This window comes from Clupea harengus, unplaced genomic scaffold, assembly GCF_900700415.2.
Source record: "Clupea harengus unplaced genomic scaffold, Ch_v2.0.2, whole genome shotgun sequence".
Classification (NCBI taxonomy): domain Eukaryota; kingdom Metazoa; phylum Chordata; class Actinopteri; order Clupeiformes; family Clupeidae; genus Clupea; species Clupea harengus.
Genome location: NW_024879586.1, coordinates 153438 through 173631, shown reverse-complemented (window position 1 = coordinate 173631; position 20194 = coordinate 153438). Strand labels below are relative to the sequence as shown.

The following is a 20194-nucleotide window of genomic DNA, read 5'->3' as shown; positions in this document are numbered from 1 at the left end:
TAAAACACCATGGCAGGGCAACCTTATTTCAAGGAATATAGGCTCTCCTGTTATTTCTGTACTAACATTAAGAATAACATATAGATTTATATTGATAGTTTAGATTAAATACATACAGTAAGTTCATGAGTAGTGATTGAAAAAGAGGACGATTTCCTCAAAACTTGCTTGCTTGTCTTGTTTTATCCAGCAATTATCAGCAGTACAGCTAGTCACTGTGCTGTACACAGAAAAATAAAGGTGCTAACTAGAACCAGAAATGGTTCTTCAGAGTGATGCCAGAGAGGAACCAACCAGACAAGACCAAGGTTCTTTTTTGGATTAAAGGAAACGGTTCTTTAAAGAACCCACAAAGGTGCCTCAAAGAACCATCAGAAAATGGTTATTTGAGGCAACATATCTTGTTCTTTAAAGAACTTTAAGGTGTGCTGAGAACCTTTTCCAAAAAGGTTCCTCAGCTAAAAATGATTCTTTGAGTACTTAACATTATACCAATATTGTGTACGGTGGAAAAATAAAATACAATTTTATACATATTCTCATTGCTTTTTATTTTCCAGTGACATCGTTTCTCATAGTCTCATAGTTTTATAAAAGTTCTGATTCAAAGTGCACATCATCATTTGCTGGGGTGGAGGACAACTTGAAATCATCCACACCATGTCAGTTCTTTTTGAGTATGGGGCTTTCTGTGCTGCTAGCTGATACCCCCACGTGTGGATCTGTAGGCCTCCACCAGCTTGGCTTCATGATGACCCCCTTTTCATCTGTTTCACTGTCATCGCTGGACATAAGGCTTGTAGCTATTTTTTAAATCAGGCCTTATATTTGAGAATCAACACACAAACATGACAAAGCGTGTCAGGGGCGCAATCACAAATGTTTCCAATAAAACTGCATTGGAACTTTTAAAATATCTAGGTAGGAAGGTCATGAAGGATTCATGATATGAATGTTGCACTGTTTGTCATAGCCTACCTGAGGCAGTTCCACTGTTAAACTGGTGAGAGGCAACAGATAACTGTGGGTGGCAGCAGGAGCAGAGCATACATATTTGACTCACTGAGATGGGTCTCTTTACATGGACTAGATTAATTTGTTTAGAAGACAACCCCAAGTGTTGCAAAATCCATGTTTTTTTCATACCTTAGTTGCTGAACTTAGACCAGGAAAACCCCACAACAATGTTAACAGCTGTGGGAGATGAATATGGAATCATTTTCAATAAAATAAAAATAACTGTTTTATTAAATAGGACAGTGGGTGTAGTTACCGGCGGGATGCTTTGAGCTATTTCCCTAACTGAGTTTATAAAAAAATCATTAAAGGTGCTCGCTATCAAATCATTCTCTTGGATCAGAGTTCCCTATGATCTCTGAAATGGATGGTCCGTCTTCATTACTCCTACCAATGAATTTATTTAGATTTCTCCAAATAAGTTTACCATTTCCCTGTGCCTCATTAATGATACTAATAAAAAAAATCTGCCTTAGCTTTTCTTATATTTCTCAATACTTTATTTCGAAGACCTGTAAAGGTGTATTTATCACTACTGTCCCCAGTCTTAAGGGCTCTCTTCAAAGATGAGTCTCTCTCTTTCATTTGTTGCCACAAACTGTCATTAAGCCATGGTAAGTTTTTACGTCTATATGTTTATGTTTCACCCTTTTCGTGTAAGATGTTATTATTTCACTAATGGTATTCAAAAAGGTGCAGCAGCTATCCTCGGTGTCCTCATTGTCTAGAATTGTGGACCAATCAGTTCCTTTAATGGCATTTTCTAGATTATTCATCTTTAGGGATTGTCTCATAAAATTAATTTGATTTAGTATTTGCAAATCGTTTTCTGGTTAGTTTTCTTACCATAAGTGTGATATTGTGATCTGACAGCCCAGTGAGCATGTTAAATGATGCAGTTATTCTCTCTGGCCTGTTTGTGAAAATTAGATCAATTTGTGTCTGGGACGAGTTGGTTACTCTTGTTGGTCCTTGTATCAGTTGGGTAAGATTGCATTTATTTGTTATCTCCTTTAGTTTCTTTCTTTCTGTCCCAGTTTATATTGAAGTCACCCATTAGTATTAGTTATTTTGTGCTATCACATTGTTTAAGGATACTATGGAGACAATCATAAAAATGATTATTAGCTGATGGTGGTCGATATAGACAAATAACAGAGAAAGACATTTGAGGTGACAAGGAGATGTTCAACCCCAATACACTCCAACTCCTGATCCTGTGACCATTCAATTAGGCTACATTTAATTGTATTCTTAACATAGATTAACAACCCCCCTCCCCGCCCCTTGTTTCGGTCTCTCCTTAACACATTATATCCGGAAATATCAAATGCAGCCGTGGGAGAATGTTTTTTAGGCCATGTTTCAGAAAGTCCAAGGAAGTCCAGGTTGGAATGGAGCAGTAGGTGTTCTATCTGAATGCTTTTTGAGACAAGGCTTCGGATATTTAAATGACTGCCGAGTAATCCTTCTGGTTTTGATTGTGAGTCCCAGATCAGTTTGGCCTGTACTTGTGTTGTAGTACTTACTTTTACACTCAGAAAAGGCAAACCTGTGTCTATAGCCTACTAGCTGCACTAATAATCACTAATGTTATGTGTTAAGCATATGCCAATTTTTTTTCTGTTTCTTTTCTCAAAATAATGGAAATATTGTTCCATTTTGTCTGCAAAACAATCATGTCACAACTAAAACTCAGTAGTGACACTTACAAATAATTTTGAGCCTACCTTAAAGATGTTATGTACCAGCCACAATATTTGAAGGTTGGTAGCTATCGCTATGTAGGACAGTAGACTAGACTTATAAAACAGTCTTGCTGTAGATTCACACGGCATAGAGATAGGCCTATTATTTCAAACACTGATATTTAGTGACTGTGCTTGTGAGCTGAGAGATGTGTCCACAACAGCAAAACTATATTTTGGAGACACAAATGCACATACTTATATGTGTTGTGTGAACACAGACCTTTTGGAGTATACTTAAACCCTTACAGAGCCAGGACTGTGCATGACTTTTTCTGAGTTTTTTGAGTACACAGCCTGGTTGAACAACTAGAGAAACATGGTAATGAAGGTGCAGATTGAATAGGCTATATATGCTATTATAAAGGCTATATCCTCATCACTTAGCCTACCATGCAACTTAAAAAAATTACTTTTATAAAATTGAGTCACTGCATCCGGGGGTGGCTCAGATCTGGGGGCAAAATTGGATTGGAGCTATTCACATTGTACCGAAAAGATCAGAACGGGGTTACTTGTGAAAATCCGATTCAAGTCACTTCAGCATGCTGTGTCACCTGTGAACGTAGTCTTGGAGGCAAACGAATAGGGTGCATCCTCATCCTCTCATGTATCCATTTATGGTCATACTTCCTGACATTTGCGGTAGCGCTCAGATGTAACTGTAAAGAGGGAACGAGTCGCACTGCTGGCGCGGTTGCTTGGCTGCACACAGCAAGATTTAGTGTGCGACATTTCCAGTACCCTCGGTTTAATTAACTGCAAGGTAGCAACTGAACACGGAACTGGGTGTAAAAACGGTAAAGGCTAATTGTTCTGGCAGTGTAATATTCGTTATTAACGATATCAAAATGGTATCGGTAATTTAAAAGTACATGGGTAGCATGTTTTTTTTTTTTTTGGATAGCTGGCTACCCTATTCTAGCTTACTTATCGAAAGCTAGCGAGTTAACGTGAACTCTGCTTGTTAAACTGTGTCTGTCGCTGTCATCCTTTGTATAAGGGCCTACTAACGTTAATCTTTAAATCAAAATATTTTCCTTTCTTATGGCCAATTTCTAAACAATATTTGTTTTATCACACCACATTAAATATTAAGGTGACATGTTGAGCATGAGGATGATGTATTTGTTGTTACTAGCATGTTAAGTGTTTGGGTATATAGCTAGGCTAACGTTAGCTAGATAATGTGACAGAATGTTGCTGTCAACATGCTTCCTTGTAGCTTTGATGCCCTGCGTAAATACATTGGCTAACTATCTGGTTGGTAACGTTAGCTTATTATGTTAACATATAATCTAACCTCTAGATATAACGTTATCGTCAGTACAATAGTGATTTGATACGCTCGAAAAGAACACCAGCCAGCTGGCTTGTTGCATAGCGTTTTTTTTGGTCATAAGCTAACGTTAGCGAGGGAGCTAAGGTAATTAGCTAGTAGGGTTCCGGTCTTTGAAATCCAATGGAATTAGGTGACCCATAATATTGCTAGAACTAAGGCATTGGTTAGCCAACCTGCTCCTGACTAAATTGTGTGGGCTATGCACTCTCACTGGCTTTGCCAGTTGTATTATGTATACCTAGGCTGCATTGTCAATAGAAGGAGTTGCCGTTTGTGATTTAATCGTAGCTGACTAGCTAAAGTTAATTCACTTATTAGGCTGTCCAGGCCATATCACGAACTTTAAATTCGCCATTTTAAACAACTGGTCTGCGTCAATTCCAGCCCTTGGTATTCTCTCTCATTTCTCACTTACAGACGTAAAACCTTGCGCACAGGTCGGAAAGGCGAAAGTTGTGTTGTGTTGTATTGCTTTGCGAGTGACCTGTTCACGTCTTATCATTTTTAGGAGGAAGATGTCTTATTATTCATCATCCCGAAGTTCCTCCCGAAACTTGGAATGTAAAGTTTATGTTGGAGACTTGGGTAATGGAGCTGCAAAAGGCGAACTGGAGCGGGCGTTCAGCTACTACGGTCCTCTGCGCAGCGTCTGGGTGGCCAGGAACCCTCCAGGATTTGCGTTTGTGGAATATGAAGACTCCCGTGACGCCGAGGATGCATGCAAGGGCATGGATGGAAAGTATGCACATTGATTCCTATGTTTTGTTGGGTTTAAAGGGCTTTGGGGATTTAAGTTGGCACTCACCTGTACATGCCATTCTTTGAGAGTGATGAGTAAGACAATTATCTGAATATCTTGACATATATTGACATTTATTTAGTTGCACTGTTGATTTCTTCTTCAGTATGTTATGAAATGCATGTGTTGAAATGAGACCTCACTGATCTTGACCCCATCTTCCTGTTTGCTGTCATATCTGTCCCTTCCCAGAGTGCTTTGTGGGTCACGCATACGCGTCGAACTGTCCACAGGTTTGTCCCGGAAGTCTCGCTATGGTCGACCTGGCCGCCGCTCTTTTGATCCGCAGGATCGATGCTACCAGTGTGGTGATCGGGGTCACTATGCCTATGACTGTTACCGCTTCAGCAAGAGGGGAGGCAGTCGTCGCAGCAGGTTCAAAGTCAACCTCATTTTCATTATTTAAAGTGTAACTGCACAGTGTGTGTTTTTGTTTTGTTTTGTTTTGTTTTGTTTGTTTGTTTGTTTTGGCTGTAAACTAAATTATATGACCTGTGATGAAACACATCAATGCAGGTGCTAATATTGACAGTTCACATTTTTATTACAACCATTTTGTGGCTTGAAAATGGCTCAACACACCATCTACTGTTTAAAATCATCCTAAACCTTGCAAGGCTGATGCTGATGTAGTGTCAACTGTTTGGGGGTTATCTACATCATGAAATAAACATCCCAGCCCCCGCCCCCGCCCATGAGTGTGAGGCTCATTTTCATTGGCTGAATGAGACTCATCATTCATATGGGTTGACATCTCTCCTCTTCAGCCCCACTCAGCCCTTGCTCCCGTTTTAGACATTTTCAAAATTAGGCAGTGGGTGCCGTTAAGCTCAGAGCTGGGGGTGAAGTTAAACCTTTTAATAAAGTTTCCTGTCCCCCCATCTCCAAGACTTAATGGACATTGGTATACACACAGGACTTCTAGAATAAACACAATGTGATTAATACCTTTTATTATTTCCTCTCTTCTCCCCCTCCCAGGTCCCATTCCAGATCCAGGTCCCGCTCTAGATCTAGGGGACGAAGGTACCGCTCACGATCTCGCAGTCGTAGCAATCGTAGCAATGAAAGGTAACCACTTGTTGTACCCGCCACTTTTTCTTAGTGATTTTCTGATATGGATGGATGTCTTTTTTTTTATTATTATTATTATTATTTATTTTGTATAATATATATATTATATATAAAAAATGTATTTAAATTTATTTTGTATTTCTTTCCACCCTCACAGAAGGTACCGATCACCCTCTTACTCCAGGCGCCATGGCAGGTAAGACACTATCATATAATGTCAGATAGATGATTTCTATATACATTGTATTGCAAGCAGGTTAAATAGAAAGGCCACGCTTTGAAGGGAAGGTATCAGCTTATGTTTGTATGCATGAAGTGCTGCGCAGTGTTGACTATGACCTTGACACTGTTAACATTATTGACTTGGATTGCACTACAGTTCGAAAACTATCAATGGCCAATGTACTCGTGTGTTGTCAACATTTGTTTTGTGTTAAGACAATGTATTTCAGGTATTTAATGTGTGTACTGTTGCCTTCCTCCCTTCCACAACTCTTGTTTGAATAATTCAGTAAATCATAATTTTTCACTTTCTTTAACCCTTTTAAAGGTCTGCCTCTCCAGCCCGCTCTAAGTCTAGGACTCCTGTGCGAGGGTAAGCAGTAACCACTGGAGAATGTACTGGGTGCAAGATACACAAGGGCCTATGACAGAAACAAACCAAGATGTATGCTCACATGTTCTGTTTTTTTCTCTCCCCCCCCCCCCCCCTCTCCTCACTTGCCTCAGTCGTTCGCGATCTCGCTCACGGTCTGCGTCACATCCACGTGGTCGGTCTGCGTCACGTACACGTGGTCGGTCAGCGTCACGTCCACGTGGTCGGTCTGCGTCACATCCACGTGGTCGGTCTGCATCTCGATCCCGATCCAGGTCACGCACTCCAAGTGCTAAGAGAGACAGGTAAGGATCACTTCTAACCTGCCGTCCCCTGAAATGCCTGGACTTTCCATGTATTGGGAGACCTCCAAAGAATAGGCCCTGTGTTTTTGCTCAGTGTTTTAATGAAAAATATAAATATAAATAGTATTTGAATGTACATGTTTACTTTTGTTAATGTTCTTTAGCCACACCTATTAAAAAAAGACTATTACTGCTACTTCATGTTAGATTCAGTGGTTGCACTGTGAGGTTAGTCTTATTTGGATAAGTTGAGGCAAGCTTTCCAGTTGGCTTTGACTACGTGGCAGAGATGAGTCGTCGCCGGAACTTCGCTGACATCCCAGAATGCACCAAGCTACACATGATGGACGTCCTTCGATGGAAATGGGTGCAGGTCTGGTGTAGGATGGGGAAAGCAAGGGTTAGCCAGGGATGATGGTAATCTGTTCCCTTCAGAAACCAGTGTAAGGGACACTCTTACAGTTCCCCAAGATTTTTTTTCCTTAATTGCCTGTTTTTTTTTTATTTTTAAAATATATATATATATATACACATATATTAATAAAAGCTTAGAATGACTGCTTAGCTACAAAGGCAAACACAGCTTAGATTCCCAGATACACTAGTTGGGTGTAGGGGCTATAAAGGGGCCAGGAGGGGTGGCAAAAGGACGTGGGCTTCTCTTCTCTTCTCTTCCCCTCAGATCCATCCTCATTTTGATTAGCCACAGGGTGCATCAGAGAACCCCCCCCCCCTAAATCCATAGAGAAAATCGACTCGTGATCATACTCCGTTGACCAATTGCTCCAGGCTGTTCCCTTTTTTTTTCTAAAGAGAGTGGGAGTCGACGGCTCAAGCATTGACCAGGGTTCATCCTTGCTGTGTAAAACGTCCTTCGGGAGGGTGAGAAAATGCCCTGAGATCAGCCTCCGCCATGGTGGTTTCATGAGGTCGTCCGACGCACGATCTGACCAAGACGCTCCCATCTGCACACACACACAGTTCCAACTACCCCATTCCCTCCCAGAAATCCATGCACTACAACAACCGACAACCACATCTACTGCGAACCAGTGCTGCGCTGAGAGAGAGCTCAGTCGACCAGTAATGGCCCCCCCACACCTTCAAATCTGCGGCCTCAATGCTTAGCTTCTCTGAGGGTGTGTGTGTGAGAGAGAGAAAGAGGGAAAGGAGAGCTGACGAGAGATCAGTCTTCAAGACCCTCCAAGTGTGTCTTCAAGTTCTAGCCTCCGTCGCTTCTCTGTTCATGTTGTTTCTGCCACTGTCTTCAAAGGTAAAGAAAACCCCCAAGAGTCGCTGTTATTCTTGATCCAAACCGAACCTTTAGCCACTTGTGCTCCTTTTATGTTCAACTGTTCAAAGCATGCACTGTCTGTGAGTGAGTGAGTGAGTGAGTGAGTGAGTGAGTGAGAGAGAAAAAGGGTAATCTTGATCCATTCATAACTTTGGAGGTGGCCCTGCAATCTATGCTACACATATTGATAGGTTTTCATAGCTGCACCAAGATTATTCATACTTTTTTAAATTGGTAATTGAGGGTTTAGTTGTTATAAATGAGTGCTCTGGTCTCTGTTTTATATGGCAATAGTGTCAGATTTGTTCCCAATTTGGTTGTGTAACTACTTTTGGGCATATATTTCAGTACCTGCTTTTTTTCAGTTTTGCTGAGAGTAGACTTGTTGGTTAACCCCATAGTCACAAGTCTGCCCATTTACAATAACTTTTCCAACCCAGTTTTTGTGTAGTTTTGGTGCATAGGATAACATGTGTAGTGTTTGTTTGAATCCCTGTGATTATATAACAGTATTACTCAAGGTTATGCTTGGTTAAATTGGGTGTCTTGTTTGGGGAAATGTGTGATTGGTTGGGCGTGGAGGGTTGCGGTCCAGCCCACCCCTGGAGAATGCTAATGGATACTGGTTGGAGCGGTTTCTGTGCATTAATTGACTTGACTGCTGACGTGTTCCCAACTGCATTAACACCCCTCTGTGTTTGTTTCAGCCGTTCCCGCTCTCGCTCTCCCAGCCCGAAAAAGAGCCCCACCCCTGGAACAGACTGATAACAGATGAAACTTAACCCAAATCCCATCTATCTATCTCCCCCTGTTTTTCCCCTGGAACAGACTGATATCAGATGAAACTTAACCCAAATCCCATCTCTCCATCTCCCCCTGTTTTTCCCCAATCTTTTTTTTTTTTTTTAAGGACTGTGGTTTGTGTTTGGTCTCACCCACATACACATGTTAACACGAAAATGTCCTGTTCTACCTAGTATTAATTACTAATTATTTTGTCATTGTGTACAAGACTGGAACGAAAAGGACAGTGGCTTTGGTCAGTGATTTTTGTTTTTACCAGATTTAATTTTTACAATATGCCACATTTGTTGAGCCTTTCTTTTATGACATGTTATTTAATTAAAGAAACAAAAAAGAGGGCTGTGTTCAACATTTAATTTTTGCTGGATGCTAAGTATGGTTTTGAAATAAATCAGTCCATTACTGCTGACTTGCAAGCCTATTTATATTGCTTAAATATTACCTGTACCTGTATTTTTGTTTGGATTGAAGAAAACGAACCAGGCCGTTAAGAGATTAAACATGACATGCTTTCCTTAATCTATAGTCTATCCATTACCAAACTATAATGTAAAACAACCTATAGATATGACTTGGCCAAATAAATATGTATGTGATTAAGTTTTCTCAAGGAAGTGGATATATTTTGTTCGGACACCTGTTTTGCCAGAGCAAAAGTTAACGTTTTTTGGTCTGATCACTTCGTGTGTGGTATAACTAGTTTTCTCTTTCAGAGCTCTTCATGAGTATTCACTGAGAATTTGAAGAAAACCAAAATAATGTAGCCAATGGGCGGTACAAAGTTGTAGGGGTACACAGAAGAGTAAACAAATCACACATACCATAGTCAAGGTAAATTCTTGCCGGGATATTTATATCACATGGTAAAATCGATCTCCTTGATTGGGCGAAGAGTGTAATTCCCGATTCAAGAAATTATGGCAGTGTACAACGAGAAAATATTGATCGTGTTTTCAGTGCTCATCTCAGCCACCCATTACACTTTGGTATAATTAGTAGTTCGTTGGTAGCATATTCATAGTGCGTAGGCCTCTGAAGCAGAATCCTCCTGAAGAAGCCACTTCAATTGCATGGAGCAGACCTGACCTCTTTGGACCAAAAGCGGTGGAGACAAGACAGCTAGATTTTCGCAACTGATTTCCTGAGACTCCTATACTTTCCATAGACATTCAACTATCTATTCTATATGAAGTACAACAATATAATTTCAGTCCCTGAATAGGTTACGATGGACTGCAACAGATACAATGACTTTAACTTTTCTATTTCTATACCCTAAAATAAATTGTCCAAACAATTACTTTTTGATGTGTTATTTGTGTGATTGCACAAAGGTAACAGATACAAATAACTCAAAAATGCTTTAAAAATGTTCGCCCATGTGTCGCGTCTCATTTAGCCAAGGTGGGTGAGTATAGCCTACTTTTTGCACAACTTTCATCAATATGAATTACGAAATGACATGAGAGGTAAGTGAGGGACACAAGTAGAGTAAATCTGGTGTTTTGTATGTCTTTCGGGTTCCCAGTCCGCGGAAGGCATGGCGCACTAAAATTCACAGACTCGAGATATCCTTAAAGTGATGCGAAAATAGGGCTGATATAGGTCTGGATGAGTACACAAATGGCATTTTCATCAGTAAAAGACAGTATGGAAGATGAGTGCAGGTTGTGGGATTCCGAGGTTAAAATAACAACCGCGAAGCAGAATGGTGATTCAGTTCTTAAAGCAAGGTTGGCTGCACCCAAACAGTACATTTCAGTGAAGGTCAAAATTTAATCTCAACATGTCTGCCTTTTAGTTTAAAGGGTTCGTACTGGTTGCGTTGTTTAATTTGTATTGGTTAGAAAATAAGGCTATTCAAAGTGATAAGCGAGTGGACCAATTGGAGGTAGGTGTTGTCAGTAGAGGGAGTGGTTAGTAGATCTGTTTCACCGTTCGTCCATTTCGTTACCAGAGTGCGTGTATTTAGCTAGCATAACGGGGACAAGATGGCTGCGACAGGTCGTTACTACAGCGAAGGCGGCAGAGCGACGAAAAGGCAAAAAACCGAGAACGACGGAATGGTAATTACAAAACCTGTTTACATCTGTGATTAGTATATATTTTTTCTTCTGTTTTTAATTCTGCATTTAAAACTAGAACGTTTCAGAAGACTAACGTTACCCGCAGTGTAAGATGCGACAAACGTTACCGCATTGTTAGCTAGGAAGCTAGCTAGCAGGACGGGAAATGTTGGTGAGGAAGGCGCGCTTAAATATAGTGCTTTACACAAATTAAGTACACCAACAGGGGGTTCATAGTATTGGATGCCTCGTGCCTCGAGATCAAACAATTACAGTGAAATCGAAGAATTTTGATGGTAGAGCGCCATGAATTTATCGAATCTTAGCCGGCAATTGCTAATTTATTGTTTGTTGAATGAATGACCTGGTCAGAAATCGGGCCACGTTTGGGTGTCTTAGCCATCTAGTCGCTGAAAGGAAACCACATCATCCTCATATTACAATAATTTCACAAATAATGTTCATTTTAGCGTCAGGTATTTACCACTCCCATTGAATAATTTGCTACAAGTTAACGGCAGTTTGGAGATTCAGATCGCTAGCAAATGTATCCAGCAGGCCAGTCGTATCAGTAAGTTGATTACAGCTAGTTGGCTAACATTAGCCTAGTCTAACAATATATCTAATGTGGCAGTTTGACATACACGTTACATATCCTTTAGTGTTAATCAACATGAATGTGACTTAAAACAATCCATCGTGTTACCAAGCCTATTCGAAATTATAGTTAATGTAGAGCCGGTTTCTTTGACCAAGCGTGGCCAAGGCGAAGCGTTCTTTTGTCTGCACCCCGTCACGTTGGTTACCCAAGCGCCCAAGCTTTGCCGGGTTTTACGCCAGTTACGTACTGGTACCATGCTATTTATGGTACAACAAATGTATTACCAACTAACCACTTTAGTCGACGTGATGAAATAGAAACCGATATGTTTGAGTTAAAGCCTTTCTTTTTGTCACAGGAGGGCTACGAGGACCCTCACAAGACACTGCCCTCCGTGGTTATTCACGTACGGGGGCTCATCGATGGCGTCACGGAAGCAGACCTCGTGGAGGCCTTACAGGAGTTCGGCCCAATCAGGTAATTTTTCGTACTGTTACTGTACAGCACATGCTTGCGTATCCCATGGTGTTGAAACATAACAGTACTAGTCTTTACTGAATAGACCATGGGCGTTTCCTTTTTCCGTGCAGCTACGTGGTTGTGATGCCTAAAAAACGCCAGGCCCTGGTTGAGTATGAGGACATGAGCGGGTCGTGTAATGCCGTGACATATGCGAATGACAACCAAATCTACATAGCTGGCAATCCTGCCTTCATCAACTATTCCACCAGTCAGAAAATATCTCGCCCAAGTGACGCAGACGATTCGCGGAGCGTCAACCTGGTTCTCTTGCTCACCATCATGAACCCCATTTATCCCATCACATCCGTAAGTTTAACAACAATTATGTTACTTGTTGCTGCACTGAAATTGTCAGTCACGTGTCTAATTTAATTTTGTGTCTTCCCTGCAGGATGTGCTGTACACAATTTGCAACAATTGTGGTCCAGTTCAGAGGATTGTTATCTTCCGGAAAAATGGTGTACAGGCCATGGTGGAATATCCTTTCAAATTGTGGGAATTTGTACTAAATAAGTCATGCATTTAGAGAAGGCTCTTATTTTATTCATGGTCATGTAGATGTTCATTCCTTGTAACACATAACTGTGATGTTACATTTGAGTTCTTTAATGGCAGGAATGGTATGTATGCAGTGAGGAATGTCCTCTTGGTATATGGTTGTCTTCCTTAATTCAGAACACGTTCGACTCCGTTCAGAGTGCTCAGAGGGCCAAGGCCTCTCTCAATGGAGCTGATATTTACTCTGGTTGTTGCACATTGAAGATTGAGTATGCAAAGGTGAGGCGTGAGCCCCAGATCACACTGCAAATTACAAGTAATAGTGATTCAGTTTTAAATCGTGATGTGACGCGATTCATTTCTTCTTTTCCCCATTTCTTTCCATCTGTCTCCCCGTAGCCAACCCGCCTCAATGTTTTCAAGAATGATCAGGACACCTGGGATTATACCAACCCAACTTTGAGCGGCCAAGGTAAAACAAACCGCCACTCCGTCTATACTGACACTACCCAGCGCCTGTACTGCCACTGTGTAGAATAAGTGGGTTACAGGGAGGGTGGGTTTGGTGAGGTGGCAGACCTCTGGGGTAGTTAATGTATTCATCTAGTATTATGTTCTGGCTTTCTCTTGGGACATGTCTTTACATCCATTTCTACACATTGAGCTTTGGGGAGTGTGGATGCTAATCACGAAAGCATTGATGGTTTCTTAGTATGGGTCATCACTGTGGTGATCAGCCCCCTCTCCAAGCATCCAGACACATCTAAGGAGTGCAAGGATCAACTTTAGTATGGTTCATTTATCCCTAGACAAGAACAATACTTTTGAAGCTTTTTGTGCCGTCTTGGCTGGCTTCTTTGCTATTTATACCAATTAGACTCTTCAAAGTATGTAAGGGCTGGATTAACACTAGTAGTACACACTTGCACTGCAAAAAGTGTAGTGTTGGCATTTTGATTTATTGCAAATTGTTTAAAAATAAAGTTCTCACTAAATTGTCAATGTTGATGATTCTAGGTTATTGGATATGATTGAGGTTAAAGGTGATTTATATTAGAATTATAGTTTAAAACTTGAAAAAAAATGAACTACAAATGGCAACAGAAGGTGAAAAACCAACTGTTTTGACATGACAAAATGCCTATGCATTGTTGCCAAGGTTAAGCAGGCTAATCAGTTAGAGCCTCGGAATACCAATTTGTACCTTAAGAGGTGCTAGTGAGTCACTGCATCATACACAACTAGGCAGACAGACTGTGGTCACGGGCACAAGCCCACACGATCAGGAATGCTGTTTTTAATCGCTAAAATCTAATCTCAGAGGCTTTAAGTAATGTCTGTTTAAGTGTTAATTATTTGTGGAGAAATGGAATGCTCCATTTTTTTTTTTTTTTAATCTAGAGCCTCAATTAAGCATGGCTATCCTGTAGTTAGTATGAACAAGTAGCACTATAGCGATTTATCTATAGAATAATTTCAAATGGACTAACAGTAGTCCCTTAATGGCAGTGTGTGGTTAATTTGAGGGGTTTGTGATCATACCGCCATTTTCTCCCCACACTGCTACTGATTCAAGGTAGTTTCAGAAACCAACTATTTCAACTTGGCTTTGGTGCCTAAATTCAGCCCTGTCATGCTTTGCAAGATAGATTTATCTCGTCTTGAAACATGGTCACATTTGGCCCACCATCATGCATGGTTGCTCCTTGCACACTTTATAGGGCCGTTATCTGAATATCCTTTTGATACTCTGAAAAATCAACTGCCTCAACCAAATGCACTTGGAACACATGGAATCAATACATTTGTCCGTTCGCAATTGAAGACACACAGCTGTTTCTCAGTACCATTCCTGACACCACCATCACCACGCCCACCACCAATTCTCCAAGGACATTTCCACTTTGTGCCACACTTATACCCTGAATGCGGTGGGAGGGGTACAAAGAAACTGCAAGAGCCCGACATGCAGACATGATGATCACTCGACACATACTTCTATTGTACTACCACCGCACAGATCCTACGCCACGAAGACATCCTACTCTTTTTTTCATGGCACAACATATGCTTCCCTGGGCATCTGGGCCGCTGGTACGCTTGGCATTAAGTTATGCTCTCCACGCCCTCCCAGCGGTTGCGACGTAACCAAGACACGCGCCACTTGAGACATAACTTTAATTGTGAGTCATGAGCTCACTGTCGTCAGAGGGACCCGTTTGACACACCTTCAGAAGGGGAAGGCATACCTGATGCAAACAGACATCTCGCAACTATGGGGACCAAGTCCACACCAAACACCAAACTGATGAAGCCTACAGACAAACATGACCCCGATGCCCACCATAGCGCACAGAACACGTGTGTTTTACTACCACTGGTGAACATTACAAACAACATGCCAACACATCACCTAAAACTGCCTGGGTTGCTCCTGTCGTGTCTGCACGCCACTGACCTGTAGCACTAAATGCAACACACTGGAAGGAGTCTTACAAAACAAAGGCCACGAAGACATTGCAAACATGCCAACAAGCATACGCACTGACATGCAGACAGACCACACGCCCTTTCAGTTTCCTCTAATTCTCTGCGGTATGTCTGCTGGGAAGCAGGTGTATGTGTGTGTTATTTTTTTTCTTCTTTCCTTTCTCCTGTCCCTCCCTCATCTGTCTTTGCTCTGGCTACTTTTCTCCACCGCTCTCTCCTTTCATAGTGCAGCTCTTGTGTGGATGTTTTCCTTTTTTTTTTCTTTTTTTCCCCTCACCTTTTCCCATAAGTCTTTGATGAGGCCTGAGTAACACCTTCCGTATGATGCAGGTTGGGCATTGTGTGGCTAGTGTGGACGGCAGTCTGTCTGAAATGTGCAAAGTGCCAGCTTTATGCTCCACGTGTGATGCAAGCAAGCAAAGTGTGCTAAAAGGATCTCTGGTTGGAGAACACGGGCATCTGCTGCAGTGGCAAAAAGGAAATGAGTAGTCAGTCACTTGGTGGCGGCTGAAGAAAGGAGTGGATGGACTGGAGGACCTGGAAAGGATGGATGAAATTGGAAAAGGGAGAGGATGGGGAAAAGGAGGCTGCTAGTGTGAAATTTTCTGCGCACGCTACCAGCATTGGCCTTCTCTCCTCTTAAGTGTGTTCTGTAAGTAACCACAAGCTTCTGTTGTCTTGGAAAAATGATTTTTTTGATTCACTGTTTTTTGTTTGAAGATTACCAATGTCAAACTGAACTGTGATAAAACCTGTCTTCTGCAATACGGTTTTGCACAATAACCAGCTGGTTAACGAACTCCTGTGTCCAAATTAGATGGAACACAGCCTTAACTCAAAGCCCATTGTAGAATTGCTTATTAGTGGCAGCTGACGAATTACCAACTCTACCAATTTTTTCTTCACTTTAATTTTTAATAAATGAAGCTGTAGAGATCCCCCAAACATCAGTCAGTTCTGAAATGGTTTACAATTGCCCACTCCTCTGTGGAGTTCTTTAAGGAGGCAGTTCTGATCCAATAAATGATGGGAGTGATGTGTAGTGAATATGGAACAGGATTCAGATCAAATAAATGTTTTGGAGCCTGAACATGTAGCTTGTGTCTAGATGTATGCACTGACTGCGACGCAACACCAAGATATGTGTAGCATAAATAAGAGAGAACTGGTATAAATGAATTGCCAGTGAATTTTGAATCCTTTGCGAAAATAGATCTTTGAGTAAGATCTAGCGTACAGCCATCCTTATTTGGCAACTTTAAAAATGTTGACTTGCATAGTTATTTCTAATTTTGATAATGATCACATGCGCTCTAATCGGTCATACTCATCTCACGTGTTCTCAAAACTGCGTGAAGGACAATGATCCATACCAGAGACATGGCTCCAGTCTCAAAGTGTGTGTAGGAAGGTTCCAGGAACTCAAGAGATGCTTTGGAAACGTGTGTAGAAAAGCAAACCGTAGTAGGGTATTCCTATCAAATCTTTCTAAAAACCTAGTCCTGATCTAAATCGGGTTGGTCAGTCTGTACTCGTACTTCGTTGCCATGTTCTATTGGGACGTTTACGGCGCTGACTTGTTGAAAGTTAAGTTGTCTAACTATCGTTTTCTTTTCCTCATCTGACCATGGCCAAGACCTAATAAAATAATTTAAAATCTTATCTGTTGTAAAGACACCCATGTTAAATGTAATGGCCTTTAATTTTTGGTCCCTGGCCTGTGTGTTTGATGATCTGCCATGTGTGTACCTCCAGATGCTGATGCAGAGGGCAATGGGAACAATGCTCAAGGTGTGTATATGTGCTAGGCACTCCTTCCTCTCACTCCTCCTCAACTCCATTCTGGTTAGCAGGGATTAGCTGTGGGGGACTGAACCATGCTGTAGCCAGATACTGTTGCACATTTAACCATCCCATTTAACCATATGCATTCATGTTTTAGAAGAAATGTGTAGAGTTTGCATTGTCATGGGCTGTTTATTGTTATCCCCTGCAAATGGAAAGCAGTCTTGGCCTGTAGAGTGAACGAGTCAGCTTTAAGGGTCTGATTCTTTGAGTTTAGTGCTCCCTTTTCTGTGGTGCCTCTCTTTGCCTTTCTCCCTATGTATCTCTTAGTTCTTCAGTGTTAAGCTAGACCTATACCAAGTTTCTTACCCTATCGTTCTTCAGCCAATTCATCCTGTCTTTTTCCACCCTCCTCTTTTCATGTCTTTCTTGGTCTTGTGCCTCTCAGATGTGAATGCCAACCCCAACAAGCGCGCCAGACAGCCTGCGCTGCTGGGAGACCACCCCCCAGAGTACGGTAAGGATCTCTCCTCTCAAGACACAACCAACATTGGCGCAGGCCTCGTTCACACAGAAGCAGGAATTAATAGTTTTTTTAACGTGACTAAATGTGATCTGCTGAGCACAGTGGTAGCATGAGGGCTGTGTAGATGTCACTCAGAGAAGCTTTTTGGAACTGCAGGGGTTTTTTGTTGTTGTTTTTCCCCATACATAAAATAAACTATAGTGGAGATGTCCTATTGTAAATTCTTTTTATAAACATTTTTATAGTTCATACTGATCGCGACCGGGGGGATTTGTCTGCTGCAGGTGGCCCACAAGCTTACCACGGAGGGTACCATGATGATGGCTACTACGAGGGTCGTCGCCCAGGCCCTCCCATGGGGGGACCGCGGGGAAGTGGGCCAAACCAGCGGTATGGAGGGCAGTATGGCCCTCCCCCTCCACCACCTGGGGAGTACAGCCCCCATGCCGAGTCTCCCGTGGTCATGGTGTATGGTCTGGACCCAACAAAGATGAATGCAGACAGGGTGTTCAACATCTTCTGTCTGTACGGCAATGTGGAGCGGGTACGTTTTCAGATTTTGGTCAAGTATGTCTGTGAGCCTAGAAATGGAGCAGCTATTAATGGCCCATCCCCCCCCCCCCCCCCCCCTCCCCACACACACAGGTTAAATTCATGAAGAGCAAGCCTGGAGCATGCATGGTGGAGATGGGAGATTGCTATGCTGTTGACCGAGCCATTTCTCACCTCAACAACAACTTCCTCTTCAACCAGAAGCTCAATGTCTGGTAAGAGATCTCCTTTTTATTATTTTGGTCAAGCTGGAAATATTTTCAAACTACGCATAGATTTTCTTCTGAATATTAGACCTAAACAGGTATACAGTGTGGTATGAGCAAGTTACTGATCATGTGAATACTATTTCAGTGTGACTCAGTCCTCTTCCACTGTTTGTTTCCTTCAGTGTGTCCAAGCAGCAAGCAATCATGCTGGGTCAGTCCTACACACTAGATGATGGCAGCAACAGCTTCAAGGATTTCCATGGCAGCAGGAACAACCGCTTCAACTCGCCGGAACAGGCAGCCAAGAATCGCATCCAACACCCTAGCAACGTTCTGCACTTCTTCAACGCGCAGCCAGAGGCCACTCCAGAAATATTCTCCCAGGTTGGTCTAATGTACTTAGGAGTGTGGACATAAAATGGATTTTTCAACTGCTTGATCCTTATTTTTGTGTATAATTTAGAATTTCCCATTTCAGATTTGTGAGGAGCTTGGCATCAAGAGCCCCTCAAATGTCAAGCTTTTTACAGGAAAGAGTAAGTACCTTTTGCCTGATTTTGCTTTGAGTGTTGTTTGTGTGCATGCTTTAACCTATCTGCTTTTGAGCAGACATGAGATTGAAGTTAGAAGTGCAATTACTAAATACACATGCAGTTAATTAGTGTTAATTGGTTATTATTATTATTAATGTCCTTGTGCCATTTATCCTTGTGCCTATCTGACTAATTCTCCAGCTTTTGTCCATCTGTCAGATGGAACACCTGGAGAGCGCAGTGCCTCAGGCCTGCTAGAGTGGGAGTCCATTAATGATGCTATGGAGGCGTTAGCCATGATGAACCATTACCAGATGCAGAACCCTAGTGAGTAGCTGTTCATCATTTAAATGTAAAGATGCATATCAAGGTGTCTGGCTAGAAATGGCTGTGGGTGGGAATGATATGCATCCTGAAGGTGGGGCTCAGAGTATGGTTGAAAGAGCTTAGCGCTGGGTTTCTGAGGAAAAGCTGATATCCGTAGACTTGTTAGCATTAATTATAGATGTGCTTATAGTCCACATTTTCATCCATTTGGTTTGGAGTGAGAATGTTTGAAAGGTTTCTGTCTGGAAGAATGGGCGTGGTATGACGAATAGGCCAAGGCTACCTTTGCAAAGATCTCTGAATTCAGTGTGGAGTTGTTTCTCCCTCACTATACATTAACCCAGCTTTGTTCATATGAGTAAAACCACTGCAGTGGATCATTTTGGCATCTTGACACTTTGATAGAAGTTTATGAAATAACCTGACATTCTACTTTTCCTGGTTCATTGTCTTGGTAATCTCTGCTCCATATGTAGCGTACTATTAATGATTGTTCACTCGCTGTTAGTTTGAACTATTTATTAGTCTTCAATTTTGGCTTGGACAAAATGCTCATGTTTCTGTTGGTTAAGTATAAGTGTGTGTTTCTGGGATTATTTTTAATCTGGGCTTGATTTATTATTCCTGTTTCCACCCCAGACGGCCCTTACCCCTACACGCTGAAGCTGTGCTTCTCCACTGCACAGCACGCCAACTGAGGAGGAGGAGGAGGAGCACCACCACCTGTCTGCAGGATGAACAGCCACAAACTACTAAAATCACTGCTTGACTTCACCTGCATTTTACCCTCTTGTGTGCAACAGGCAGTTGTTAGTGTTTTTGTGTCTGCAGTCATATTGAGTTGTCTTCATATTGTTTCAAGATTTATTCATGTATCCTTTGAGAGAGAGTTCTGTGAGAATGACTGACCAACATGAATAAGGAAATGTTTTTACTTAAAAGATGGGGATAAGCTTTTGTACCAGTATTTTTCTTTTCTTTTTTACTGCTTTCCATCAGTATGGTTTTGTGTTATGTGTTTTAGCACCTGCCAGAGGTTCACACTTTATAAGGAGACTGCATCTTGTGTTTTGTTCTCAATAAAATTGATGATTAATTAATTGGAGT

The 20194-nt window shown here is 41.7% G+C and overlaps 2 protein-coding genes across 16 annotated transcripts; both read left to right on the top strand.

The window, feature by feature from the left end:
* The first annotated feature begins 3227 nt into the window (after window positions 1–3227).
* On the top strand, window positions 3228–9578 carry srsf7a (serine and arginine rich splicing factor 7a). 6 transcript variants are annotated; one of them, XR_006151738.1, is made up of 10 exons: window positions 3228–3565; window positions 4616–4846; window positions 5099–5281; window positions 5888–5977; window positions 6138–6176; window positions 6531–6575; window positions 6710–6880; window positions 7168–7253; window positions 7694–8153; window positions 8882–9578. XR_006151738.1 is itself a non-coding variant. In XM_042704106.1 (8 exons), the coding sequence occupies exons 2-8, from the start codon at window positions 4623–4625 to the stop codon at window positions 7764–7766; spliced, it is 825 nt and encodes a 274-aa protein (XP_042560040.1). In that variant the 5' UTR covers window positions 3228–3565; window positions 4616–4622; the 3' UTR covers window positions 7767–8287. The 6 variants fall into 6 exon arrangements, 2 of the variants coding, with proteins under 2 accessions (XP_042560040.1, XP_042560041.1); XR_006151735.1 differs by lacking the exon at window positions 7168–7253; XR_006151737.1 differs by having other exon boundaries at window positions 7168–8153.
* A 1331-nt stretch (window positions 9579–10909) lies between these two features.
* Window positions 10910–20192, top strand: LOC122129067 (heterogeneous nuclear ribonucleoprotein L-like). 10 transcript variants are annotated; one of them, XM_042704094.1, is made up of 14 exons: window positions 10910–11044; window positions 12004–12122; window positions 12236–12473; window positions 12559–12644; window positions 12848–12944; window positions 13065–13137; window positions 16911–16946; window positions 17389–17457; window positions 17712–18010; window positions 18112–18233; window positions 18410–18611; window positions 18706–18763; window positions 18980–19087; window positions 19715–20192. In XM_042704094.1, the coding sequence occupies exons 1-14, from the start codon at window positions 10970–10972 to the stop codon at window positions 19783–19785; spliced, it is 1653 nt and encodes a 550-aa protein (XP_042560028.1). In that variant the 5' UTR covers window positions 10910–10969; the 3' UTR covers window positions 19786–20192. The 10 variants fall into 10 exon arrangements, with proteins under 10 accessions (XP_042560028.1, XP_042560025.1, XP_042560023.1 ...); XM_042704091.1 differs by having other exon boundaries at window positions 18962–19087; XM_042704089.1 differs by having other exon boundaries at window positions 18691–18763; window positions 18962–19087.
* Window positions 20193–20194: the final 2 nt, after the last annotated feature.